At 42.9% G+C, this 13,175-nt stretch overlaps 1 protein-coding gene across 1 annotated transcript in view; it reads left to right on the top strand.

The window, feature by feature from the left end:
* Window positions 1-13,175, top strand: part of LOC124163477 (dynein regulatory complex protein 1) — a 114,983-nt gene that overhangs the window by 84,369 nt on the left and 17,439 nt on the right. Inside the window, exon 10 of the mRNA XM_046540411.1 lies at window positions 6,495-6,640. Coding sequence (XP_046396367.1) covers window positions 6,495-6,640 — 146 coding nt within the window. The remainder of the gene's footprint in view (window positions 1-6,494; window positions 6,641-13,175) is intronic.

Genomic DNA, 13,175 nt, shown 5'->3' with positions numbered 1-13,175 from the left:
CCGTGGTAATTCTCTGAGGCATGCCGAAGCGGGACAACCAATCCCGAAGGAAGGCACGTGCCACAGTTTCGGCGGAGATGTCCTCGACAGGAATGGCCTCAGGCCACCGTGTAAAACGGTCTACACAGGTGAGGCAGTAGCGGTAACAATGGCAGATGGGGAGGGGACCAACAAGATCTATGTGTATATGTTCAAATCTCCTTCCTGGCAGAGAGAAATTAGAAAGAGGTGAGGAGACGTGCCGTGTGATTTTAGATCGCTGGCAGGGGATGCAGGAACGAGCCCACTGGCGGCAATCTTTTTTGATTGATGGCCACACAAAACGAGTTGTCATTAATTTGGTGGTGGCTCTCACTCCAGGGTGTGAAAGGTTGTGTATCGAGTCGAATGCTTGGCGACGGAAAGCTGGTGTGACATATGGTCTAATGTTTGAGGTAGATGTATCACATATTAAATGTACACTGCCCCCGGGGATTGGCACTTTCTTGAGAATTAAAGTTGTTTCAGATTTGATAAGGGAGGCCAGTTCCTCGTCAGTCTCCTGGGAACGGCCTAGTGCCTCAAAATCAATACCACGAGCCACTTCCTCAATTCGGGACAAGGCGTCCGCAACGATATTGTCGGCCCCCGCTACATGACGGATATCCGTTGAAAATTGGCCTATCAGGTCAAGGTAGCGGAATTGCCGGGGTGAGCACTTGTCGGACTTTTGTTTAAATGCATATGTTAATGGTTTGTGGTCCGTGAAAATCGTGAAAGTTCGCCCTTCGAGCGTATGTCTGAAGTAGCGAACTCCACGGTAAATGGCCAATAATTCCCTATCGTATGGGCTATAATTCTTTTCTGCAGCATTGAGTTTTTTGGAGAAGAAACCCAAGGGTTTCCAGCCGGTGTCGGTTTGTTGCTGGAGAACTGCCCCCAGGGTAAAATCCGAGGCGTCGGTGAAAAGGCCTAGGGGGAGGGAGGGAACTGGGTGGGCGAGGAGGGCAAAGTTGGAGAGGGCGTCTTTGCACTTTTGAAATGAGAGGCGCAATTCGGACGTCCATGTGATCTCGTCATTTCCTCGCACTCCACCACGTAATAAATCATTGAGTGGCGCCTGTAATGACGCCGCGTTGGGTAGGAAACGTCTATAAAAGTTGACCATACCCAAAAACTGACGTAACTGTTTGATAGTCACCGGCTCAGGAAATTCTTGAATGGCACTAACCTTGTCTTTTAATGGCTTTGTACCGTCAACACTTACGCTATAACCTAAAAATGTCACTTGTGACACACCAAAAACACACTTGGAGGGATTGATAACGACACCGTAATCACTAAGCCTAATGAAAAGTTCGCTTAGGTGGCGCTCGTGCTCGTCCTCGTCTTTAGAGGCAATCAAAATGTCGTCCAGATAGGCGTAAGTGAAATCTAGGCCTCTGAGCACCTCGTCAATAAACCTTTGGAATGTTTGCGCCGCATTGCGGAGTCCATATGACATAAAAGGAAATTCGAAAAGTCCAAAGGGTGTGGTGATGGCGGTTTTGGGAATATCTTCCTTGTGCACAGGAATCTGGTTATATGCCCTTACTAAATCTATAGTTGAAAAAATTCGGGCTCCACTAAGGGAAGAGGAAAAGTCCTCTATGTGAGGGACGGGGTAACAATCGGGTATAGTGCGGGCGTTCAAAGCGCGGTAGTCACCGCAGGGGCGCCACTCGTTACCTTTTTTTGGGACGAGGTGGAGGGCTGACGACCAGCTGCTGTCTGAACGGCGGGCGGTTCCCATCCGCACCATCAACTCGAATTCCCTCTTGGCTGCTTCGAGCTTATCCGAGGCCAGGTGTCGGGGTTTACTGCATACGGGCTGGCCGGGAGTGGTGCGTATGAAGTGCACGGTTGAATGTTTTGTCTTTCCGGGGGTTCCTGCCGGGCGAGTTATCTCCGGGAAACGGGACAAAAGGGTGTGGAAACGGGACTCACCAACAACCGCTTTTATTTGGTCCCCGGAGTAGACGCCGATGCTACCGATGGCATGCAGTGAGGTGGTGCCATCGATAAGTTTGGCGTTTCTCACGTCCACCAAAAGTCCAAAATGGGTTAAAAAGTCGACGCCAATGATTGGCTTCGATACGTCGGCAAGCACAAAACGCCAAGTGAAGTCACGACGAAGGTTAAAATTCAAATTTAAAGTTTCCCAGCCGTAAGTGTGAATAATTGAGTCGTTCGCGGCGAACAATTGATAATCTGTCCGCGTCCGTGGTCCTTTTACAATTGAGCGCGGATACACTGATAGGTCCGCTCCGGTGTCCACCAGGAATTGCACCTTGGTGCACACGTCGGTCATAAAAAGGCGGCTGGAAGTAGGGCAAGGGTCGGCAGCCGCATTTACAACCTGCCCGGGATGTTTTCTGGAGTGTAGGAGCAGGGGGGAATGCACTTGTGAGCGTCCTTGCCGAAGCGCCAGTGGTACCAGCAGACATTCGGGTCGCGAGGGCCTGGTGACGTGGGGCGTGAGGCACTTTTTCGGGAGCGGGAACGGGATCTGTGACGGCGATAATGAGGGTGCCCCGAGACGGAGAGTGCGCCTACCTGCCGGGTGAGCTCGTCCATTCTGGCGATGAGGGAGGCCATCATCTGCGAACAGCCTGCGGCACAGGTTTGGGAGGTGGGGGCAACTTCACTTACACTGAGGGAAGGGGGAGCCGTTGCACGGGGGACCACTTCGTTTATGCGGTCCGCTAAGGACCCAAGGGCGTTGAGGTCTGGGGCATCGTGAGCCGCTAAAATAGCGTGCAAATGGCTCGGTAGACGTGAAAGCCACAGCGATCTTAGGAAATCGTCCGTGACGGAGTTACCCGCTAAATCCCGCAAATGTCTCAAAAACTGGGATGGTTTCCTATCCCCCATCTCCTCATGCTCCAAGAGGAGTTTTAATTTATGCTCCTGCGATGCGGAGAGTCTTTTAATTAATTCACTTTTTAAAGTATTGTACTTATCAGAGGTCGGAGGGCACGATATAATGTCTTTTACCTCCTGCGCGTAGCGGTGATCTAGCTGCGAAACCACGAACCAAAATTTGGTTTCGTCCTCCTTGACGCCAGCAAGATAAAATTGTCCTTCTAGCTGGGAAAACCATAGAGAAGGCTCCTCCGGCCAAAATGGTGGTGCTCGAACGGCGATGCGGTCCGCGCCGGGTTGCGATGCAGGTGGATCGGGCATCTTCACAAACACAATATCATAAACACAAAATAAGGAAAACTATTTACACACGCACATAGCACAGGATCACAATAAAAATATTAACTTAGAGACTTGATGGCCAAGGATTCGCGCGATGTCGGCGGCATGGCTAACGGAACTCGGCGTGGTCGCGCACATGGTTCGAAAAAAAAAGTTTTTTTTTTTCGAGAAAATAATTCGCGCCGGGGGTCACCACTGAAGGGAAGGTTAGGGTTGCGATATTAACCTCGCCTCAATTAACACACTAAAGTATTTTCGACCACGTTTATTGCGATGGTAAGCGATACACTTGTTCAATGTCTCTCACGCGAGATAGTCCATCTCCATTGCCCTCTCGTCAGCATCTCTCTCTCGCGGCGCCTTGCTGGCGCTATCTTCCGCGTACCCTGGCGGCAGCGGCAGGGACCTCAGGGTCCCAGGGCAATGACCTCAACCAGGTGCTGACCTTGGTGACGGCGCTCGTAATGAAGGGCTCCACCACATTAAGTATTATTATATGTAATGTACTTTAGCATGTGAATTCTATATGATTAGGGTTTTTTTAATTTTGATATATTATATATCCACTAGTGCTTTTATTTCGCTTTATTTTACCATTATTTTGCTTAATTATGCTTAATAATCCGCCACTGATCTGTTGGCATAGATGCGAAAAGCAAAAGGCTTTTGCGTGCTGGCTATGGCGTGCCAAAACAAACAGCTACTATGAGTCTAAAGGGTTCTATGCAACCTATTGGCAAGGAGAAGTGAAAAAACACTTGCGCTGAGCCTGTCAGATCCATTGCACCCGACTGAAGGTTAAAGCTTGACTGGTCATAAACAATAATTACAATTAATCTAAGTGTTATGAGCATTGTTCATGTTAATGTTTATTCTTGATCAATAATATTAGAAACTGATCAATAATCATAGCTCTCAACAATCAAATCAAATATCCTCCTGGAATACATAGATGCAAATAGCAGAGCGCAGTTATTCCTGTTTTTAACCCTGTTCCACCAATTTTAAAAATCTGAAAAAAAATTAGAATTATGCTTTAACCTCTTCCCTACGCAGGGCGTGATTTCACGGCCTGAATTTTCTGATGCTAAAGAAGGAAGGCCGGCTTTTCACGGCTTGAATTTTTCAAAGCAAAAGGCCAAAGGCCGTGTTTTCACGGTTTCGCGGTCAAGCATGCCAAGTGGGTCCCAACCGCCATTAGGGTCCCTCGGCGCGAGAGGTCCGACCCTTTCCTATTGTCCGTGTGGGGATTACCTCGGCCCATTCCGGCTCTCAGTGTCCCACTCAAGGAAGGTGCTCATGGTCACTTATTTGTTTATAAGGTGGAAAAACTAAAAACGTAAATGTTGCATTTTTTTTAAATCAATACGAGTAATTACATTCTGTATGTTCTGCTGATTGGTTCCAAATTTTAAACGGAATTCTAGCGTTCATATTAACGGAGTTGATCATCACCTAGAACAATTTTTTGAGAGGCTAAGGTTAGATGTTTAATTGTTATTTATATAACTTACTAGCAAGTTCATAGAAGCGATATTGTAATGATTTACATCTAAAAATATACGTTACTCTGTTAGCTACATTATAAGTGTACATTTGCGGTGAAATTCGATACAATATCCGATTTAACTTCTATGAAAAAAAGCCCTCGTAATGTAATTAAGTATGATTCTCTCAGTTCTTTGTCGTGAGCCAAAATTACAGCGGCTATTTTTAATAACCTCTTACCAACCTTTGAATACAAAGGTATTGTAAACGAATTTCGCTATAAATACTGATTAATGCATATCCTAAAAATTCGTAAATTTAAAGTACCAATAGGGAATGTTTTACGTAGACACATGTTGTGAGAAGCATTCCATACCATTGCAGGAATAAGAACTGCTTTACCCAGGTAATTACTCTCATATTGTAAGTACTCTCATTGGTGCAAGTATTCTCCTACTGATATATGTACGTGGAAGATGATAACCTCACTCTTCTCGGAAAAGCTCATTTGGCTATGATATAGTGCCGTTTTGCTGAAAACCCTAAAAATAACCGTAGAACTTCGTTTAAAAGTTCTACAGGCATTGCAAAATGAAAGGAATACATTGATGAACTGACATTTAATGCAACAGTAACAATTAAAAATATTAAAATTGCACTGGCAACAATAAACTGACCGCAAAAGTACGCCGAGATGGGCTGCCTTCGGGGAAAAGGGTCGAGGATTATATTTGCCCAGTTGCCAAGGAAAGGGTCCGGAACCCAGCTAGGAAAGGTCATTAAGGGTAGGAAGCAACTACCTGGTCAGTCCCAAGCCGAAAAAAAACTCCGTACGGGACGAAAAAGAAAATCTCAAACCCTTCGTAGAGCCAAAAGCAACTTCCCGCGAAGGAGCTCGGCGCGAAAAGGTTAAGGTTGTGGTAACAACATATATTTTTTTCTGCATGCCTATTGCTTCCAAAAAATTTTAATTTAATTTTGAAAATTTCAAACTTATGTAAAAGTTTAGTTATTGGTCCAAAAATTTTGAAAAAAATCAGGATGGTATACCATAATAGTATTTACATTTTAAGATAAAGAAAACGATTTTACAAAAATAAAAACTGGAGATATGGTTAAAAAACTAAAAATCGTGTTTCAATTTTTTCTGGGGTTATTTTTCATTGTTGAGGTCTGAAACCTTGGGAAAACACAGAAGTTTGGATTCACTTTAAGTGTATATTTTTTATTTCTCAAAATATCAGGGGGCACTTTTCACCATCTTAACCTGCTAGACCCTTTATAACCAAACTGTTATTTAGGGTCAACCTCATTGTGCCTTTCTCATTTAACTTTGAATAATTTTGTATATAATGGAGTGAAAGAGAATTATGTTCATATTAGCATTGTTAGAAAATGATCACAGTTGAACGTCTTTCAAAGAATTCTTCTATCTTGATGACCTCATTGCAAAGGAATGCTTGAAAATGATTCTGTGCTAATGAAATTTTTCAGAAAATCACTTTATTACTAGAGAAAGTGTACCTACTACATAAATAATTATTCTTACCATGATGCAGTGGCAGATTCATAGAGGGGTTAGGTGGGCTATTTCCCCCTATGGAGCATCCACTTTACAATTGATAAAATGGTGCTTACCTCCTCTACTGCTGTGAGGTTAACCCCCATGCCCCTAGGCATCTAGCCCCCCTCCTCCACTGACCCTATTCTGGATCTGCCGCTGCCATACGATGAATACCAACAAGTTCTGCTCTCTACAGTTTCAACTCATTGTGTTTCAGGCATTGGAAGTGAAGACTTGGACTGATATGGACATTCTCTTGGGTCACTTTTTACCTTATCTTCAGTGCTCACTGTGTGATGATATGGATTATGCAATCCAGATGTCAGCTGCATCTTCTTGCTTGAATGTACCTGGGGCTTCAATGTAAGTTGAAGTTGCTCGAAATGGATTTGGATTGAGACATGATTTAGCAAATAGCAATGCAGGGGTAGAAATGTAAAATAGCCTGGACATTCCATGTAAATTCATTGAGCTCCTATGAAATGTGCTGGGTCACCATCTGGGATATTTTTTGTGTACCTTGGTGTAACAGTTTTAAACTAAGTGGTACGTCTTTTGTCTTTTCTCCCATAACGTACACTAGCATGTTCAGTTGCTCCTCGTCGCTCTGCTTCTTCAGCCCAGACGCGACCTCTCCCAATGTTGCACCCATCACGGCCAATCCTCCGCCACGAATGAAAATTGGGATGGCGCCTTCACACCCGCTCTTAGCTGTATTGTTTCCTTCCGTTATGTGGATCCCACTGCTGCCACCATTTAGCGTTCCCTCCATGTTACATCAAGGGAAGCCGTTGCGTTGCGTCTGTAGACTGCCTCAGTCATGCCTTTTATAGCTGGGTTTGGCAGGCAATGATGCACTGGCACTTTGTTAGTCAGTCACCTGCACAAGCGGCACCTGGATCCCTACAATGAGGGGGAATGGGTTAGGGAGAGAACATCATGCAGTAAAATTCCTTTGTCATAGTTTGCAAGTTTGAGAATTTCCATGGATTAATCTAGTGCTTAGGTCCCCTTTCATCAAATTCTAGAAGTATTTCAGGTTAAAAAGTACTGAATGACTTTCTTTCAACAAATGCATGGCAAACAACAAGGAAGGATTGTTGTTTTAAAAACATGCTTTGTGTACTTTTATTCATATTTTGAAATTTCTTCCTTCTTGATGATTATTATTCTTTCCACTTGAGTAGCACTTAAGTTTTGATTGATCCTACTACAACTGACCTATAGGATTAGAAGGCTGCAATTTTGGAACAATATAAGGCATGTCCAAAGTACATCATAAAAAATAATTACAGCCAACCTAAGGCCCATTCAATGAAACCACTACCAGTTCTGATATGCGTTTGGCATTCGGAATTCTATAAAAAATATGGCATTGAGAAAGGAATAGCAATGTACGTGGCTATTCAATGTCCACTCATGTTTTATTTAATCCCATTGGAAAAAGGCCCGCAAAATAAGACAACACACCTTACTGTTACTTGTTAGTTTTGTACATCTTGATTCTTGGTAGACTCAGTTAAAAATTGCTACCGACCAATGTGTGCTGTAGAGACCATCAGCAGGGACCTTGTCAAGCACCCCTTGCTGCAAATAATAGTCTTAGATGCTGCTGCCATCAAATTTTTACTACAGTAGACTCTCATTAATATGAACAACATTATAAAGAAGTTCTCATTATTACGAAGCAAATCCTTGGTTCCAACGAAAAGACCAATCCAATCTATAGTAAAAGAAAAGTTACTACAAAATGATGAAACTCAGTCCCGTCCCTGGCGGTTACAAAAAGAACTTTATTTTAAAGTTCCACGAATAAGCTACAGTATTTAGGAGGATATACACTACGCTACATTATAATCTTGCCCTACGTTTAAGTTCTCCTCGTGCACTGTGCCCTAGAGTGTAAATGATGATTCTTTCTTCAGTAGGAGATACTTCAGTATGCATGTAACATCATATAATAATATTCGATTTTAAGTTTTCCTGGTGAATACTTGTGACAAATATTTTTCGGGTTTTCAGCCAGGTTAAAGCTTTTATGTAAGCCGACGTTTTGGGAGACGACTTGTCTGCCATCCTCAAGGCCGTGTTACTCTAAGGAAGTCCAATTTCACACTGAGCCGGATCGAGCGTTTACCAAGGACAACAATGCGGCTCGGGTGTCGTCCAATTGGGTGTAGGTCTTTTGGAATTCTTCACGTTCAACCCTTATGTTTTTTATACAGCTGATTACAGGTCTCCATGCATTGCTAAGATGAAAGCGGTGTCCCGATTGAAATTTTTGGGATTGAGGCAGATCTCTATTGCTTCCTTAATTATGCGGTCCCAGTAACGTTGCGCGTGGCAAAGGATTTTTGTATCCTCCCATGTAATAGCATGGTCTTCATTAATGCTGTGTTCCGCCACGGCCGACATTTCTAGCTGTGCTAATCTGAAAAATCTTCGGTGTTCTATTAGCCTTGTCTCAATCGTTCGGCCTGTCTCCCCCACATACATACATATATTTTACCACATTCACAAGGTATTCCATAAACCCCCAGTGTCTTCAGGCCGATCGGATCTTTCACCCTCACCAAGCAGTGCCTTAATTTAGGTGGTGGCAGATGGATGGTTTTGATGTTATACCGTCGTAGAATGCAGTGGATCCTACCAGATGTGGTTGACACATATGGGATTAAGGCTTTGGACTGCGGTTTTTCAGGCGGCTCATCCGGGCAACTCTTTTGTTATATGTTGAATCTACTTAGGGCCTAAAAAATTTCTTGTTTTCCATAGCCATTCCGTAAAAATGTTTATTTAAGGTGGTTAACTTGGCTGAGGTGCTTACATTATCTGATATTCACTTGGCTCGATGGACCAAGGTAGATAATACAGCGGCCTTCTGTGATGGATGGTGGTGGCTCTGTCAGTTGACATACAGGTCAGTATGCATTGGCTTCTGATAAATGGAATGACCTAGGCTTCCATCTTTTTTCCTATGTATTAGGATGTCCAGGAAAGGAAGTCGGCCATTCTCTTCTACCTCCATGGTAAAGGTTATGCTCGGGTGTTGGTTGTTCATATGGTTTAAAAATTCCTGCAGCTGTACCATGTGGCCAAACTAAAAAGGAATCGTCCACCTATCTGAAAAAACATTTTGGACGGCAGGGAGCGGTATTGAGGGCTTTTCTCTCAAAATCTTTCATGAAGAAATTAGCTATCACCGGTGATAATGGCGAACCCATTGCGACGCCATCCATTTGCTCTTAAAAAATTTCCTCAGAAGAAAAATAGGAAGAAGTGAGCACAAGATGAAAAAGTTTGTCCGTCTTCGTATCGAATTTACTCTCTAGCAGACTCAAGATGTCAACAAGAGGGACCCACGTGAAGAGAGACACCACATCCAAACTAACCATCAAATTGTTAGGAACTAAACGAATATCCTTAAGAGTTTTCACAAATTCTAGTGAGTTTTTCACATGGTGTTCACTAAGACCCAAGAATGGCGTTAGGATACCCATTAAATATTTGGCAACGCAATATGTGGGAGAGATAATTGCACTGACAATCAGCCTCAACGGTGTTCCTTCCTTATGCATCTTGGGCAACCCATAAATCCTAGGAGGTGCTTGAGGTAGCAGGTTCTTTGCTGTCTCTTGTGGCAAACTCATTTCTTTATTTAACTTTGCGGGCCTTCTGGCGATGATATCTGGAGGGTCTCGGGTAGAGACGGGTCGAATATCAGATTTCTCGAACTCGAATGTCGAATTCGAATATTAAAGCATTGCTCGAATATTGGAATAACAAGAATTTCGAATACCTCGAATACTAAACGATGAATGCGGGAATGTTTGACTCAGTTGCCTGTGCAGCAGGAAACACAAGATTTTGGGGAGTAATTTTGATTTCCTTTAAAGGATTCGAACAGGAATTTAGCTGATTAATGCAATATTTTAATTTCATGGAAACAATTGGGCAAATAGCTGATCCAACTAACATATCTTTCAAATATTCTAAGGGGACACACCACCTCACAAAAAATGATTGCATGCCATCTCGGCATTTACACTGCTACGATGGATTTCTGTCTGATGTATACATTCTTATCCACCAAACGCCATCTCAGCGGCACGCCCATCTGATACTTGGCTTCATCCAACTTCTTATTATCAACAGGTAGCTCGCTTTACCCCCACTCCTGCTGTCAAGTGCTAGCGGACAATCTGAGGCATTTTGCAAAATACAGGCGCTTCTCCACCGGATTTTATTTAATTATTTTCAGTCCATCTTTGGAAGTTCTCACGAGATAAGAAGATGAATTCGAATTGATATTAGGGAGAAACCAAATATCCTGAGAAAATATCCCTTTGTCTGTGACTGTAACAATAGAGATTTATAGCACAACTCATAAATTGTAACTTGATGTATGTTTTCGGAAAAAAATACCGCATCAACTTCCGAGAAGCTCTGCTGCTCATATCAAGTTTCGCCAGAGTGCTAAGTCTCCGTTGTATTTTGACATTCATTCCTCACGTGAAATGCTTAAATAGAGTCAGAAATACGTCGCGTTTGGTCTTATTCTTTTTTAAATTACGCGCACATTACTAATATTTCAATCCAATAAAGGTGATATACCAATTGCTGAAAGTCATTATTAGACACCTTTTGGGCTAGTAGATGACTCATGCAGCAGTTGACCTTCAGAAATGGGGAACTTCGAAGCAGGCAGGTAGAAAAAGGTCTGAGGGTGAGAAAAGAGGGAGGGCGTGAAACACATTATGTACTATGGTTCTCATGTAACTTGATATTTTTTTCGAAGCTAAGGTCTTCGTGATACGATCCCTGCGCGAGCTGGGGCCTTTTGTTTGATTTTGGAGAAGAGGAAAGCATCAGAGTGGGTGAGGCGAGTGCTGAATGCAGGGGGATAGTAGATCGTGGGAAATGCCCTAATATTGCTATCCCACGGCACTGAGTTTCTCCCTATGGTAGTTTCATCTCCTGGGGAAGATTGCTCTGCTGCTCATATCGAGTCTCGCCAGAATGCTAAGTCTCCATCGTATTTCGAAATTTTTTTTGTCGCATAAAATGCTTAAATAAAGTCAGAAATGGTTCGCGTTTGGTCTTATCCTTTTTTAAATTACGTGCACATTACTAATATTTCAATCCAATAAAGGTGTAATATCAATCGCCGAAATCCATTGTTAGACACCTTTTGGGCTAATAAATGACTCATGCAGCAGTTGACGTTCAGAAACTGGGAACTTTGAAGCAGGTAGGCTGAAAAAGGTCAGTGGGTGAGAAAAAGGGGGGGGCGCGAATCACCTTTCTATTGTTCTCGTGTGACTTGATTTTTTTTCGAAGCTAAGGTCTTCGTAATATGATCGGTGTGCGAGCTGGGACTTTTTTTTATTTCGGAGAAAAGGAACGCCTCAGGCGGGGGCTAGTGCTGAATGGAGGGGGATAGCGGATCTTGGGAAATGCATTAATGTAACTATCCCACGGTACTCAAGCAGCAGTTGACCTCCAGAAATGGGGAACTTCGAAGCAGGCAGGCAGAAAAAGGTCAGTGGGGAAGAAAGAGGGAAGGGTAAAACACGATTCTATTATTCTCTTATTTTCCGAGTTAACTACCAACGACAGTGTGCATCAGTGTACGGCGCGAAGTTTAAAGTATTCGAAGTATTCGAGAGCGTACCTTTAGCATAATTATTCGAGACCTCGAATATCGAATGCTTTCTAGTATTCGAGTATTCGCAGATACTATCCGCACATCTCTAGTCTCGGGGTATTCTCCTGTACGTACTGCAACTAAGTAATTCCAGAACCTTTTGACGGTAATCATCACTTTTCATAAGAACGGTAGCATTTCCCTCGTCCACAGGAAGAACAATGATTGAAGTATGTCTTCTCAAGGAATTCAGAGCATTCCTCTCATTCTTAGAAAAGTTGGCTTTGGGCGGAACTGTATTTTTAAGTATGTGAGAGATATCACTTCTTACCTCCTCGGCTGCATCACTGGGAAGTTTCCGAATTGCTTCCTCTACCCCTCCAATTATATCTCCAAATGGAATATTTCTTGGAGCGGGGGCAAAATTTAGTCCCTTAGAAAGAACTGAAAGTGTACCTTCATCAATCCTCTCATCAGTAAGGTCAATAACAATAATAAAGGTCATATAATAAGCTTCAATTCTGTGGAATACAGTGACCCAGTCATTACTGCCTGTAAATTGGACGACCATTAAGGTTACAACATTCGATTTACTATCTTTCAGAGATAAAAACATTCAAAAAATTCAAGTGTTTCTGAAATTTCAAACTGAGTGCCTTTCGAATTGGCCTACGCGATGTGGTGTCATATTGAGGAACTCGCACTTTGGGCATAATCTGAACAAAGTATCATATAATCCGTTGTGAAGTCAGGAACTATTCAGCGTTCTCCTTCTCATGGATAGTGATATTTTCGTCTCAAGCTGCATCGCACACGCAGCTAGATTAGCTCATCACATTCGTGAGTGAACATACAATTGTAGTGCGGTGTTGCATTATGCAGGATAACCCCACTCCTCGATGCCTTGCATAAGTTTATCAACACATGAACAAGGTCTTGGAAGGCATCTTATACCGAGGACTCACTGAAATCGTGAAGATATCAACCATCAATTGCATCATGTCGTTTTCTTCTATTGCCAAAAGCAAACTAACATTCTTGGTTTTATATATTTTCCTATAATCGCAAATATTATGCACGTGACTCTGAGGCTATTTTGCAGTGCGACTACAAGTACGGCATAATGAAGAGAAAAGAAATTTTGACTTAGTATGTTTTTAATGCAAGGATTGCCAAAAGAAACGTTCATACGAACTTTGCTATTACAAACCTCCGGTTTTTCGGTCCCGTGAACTTCTTAATAATGAGAGT

Source organism: Ischnura elegans, chromosome 8 (genome assembly GCF_921293095.1).
Source record: "Ischnura elegans chromosome 8, ioIscEleg1.1, whole genome shotgun sequence".
Classification (NCBI taxonomy): domain Eukaryota; kingdom Metazoa; phylum Arthropoda; class Insecta; order Odonata; family Coenagrionidae; genus Ischnura; species Ischnura elegans.
Note: the sequence above shows the minus strand (reverse complement) of the source record. Positions and strands in the feature narration are given on the sequence as shown.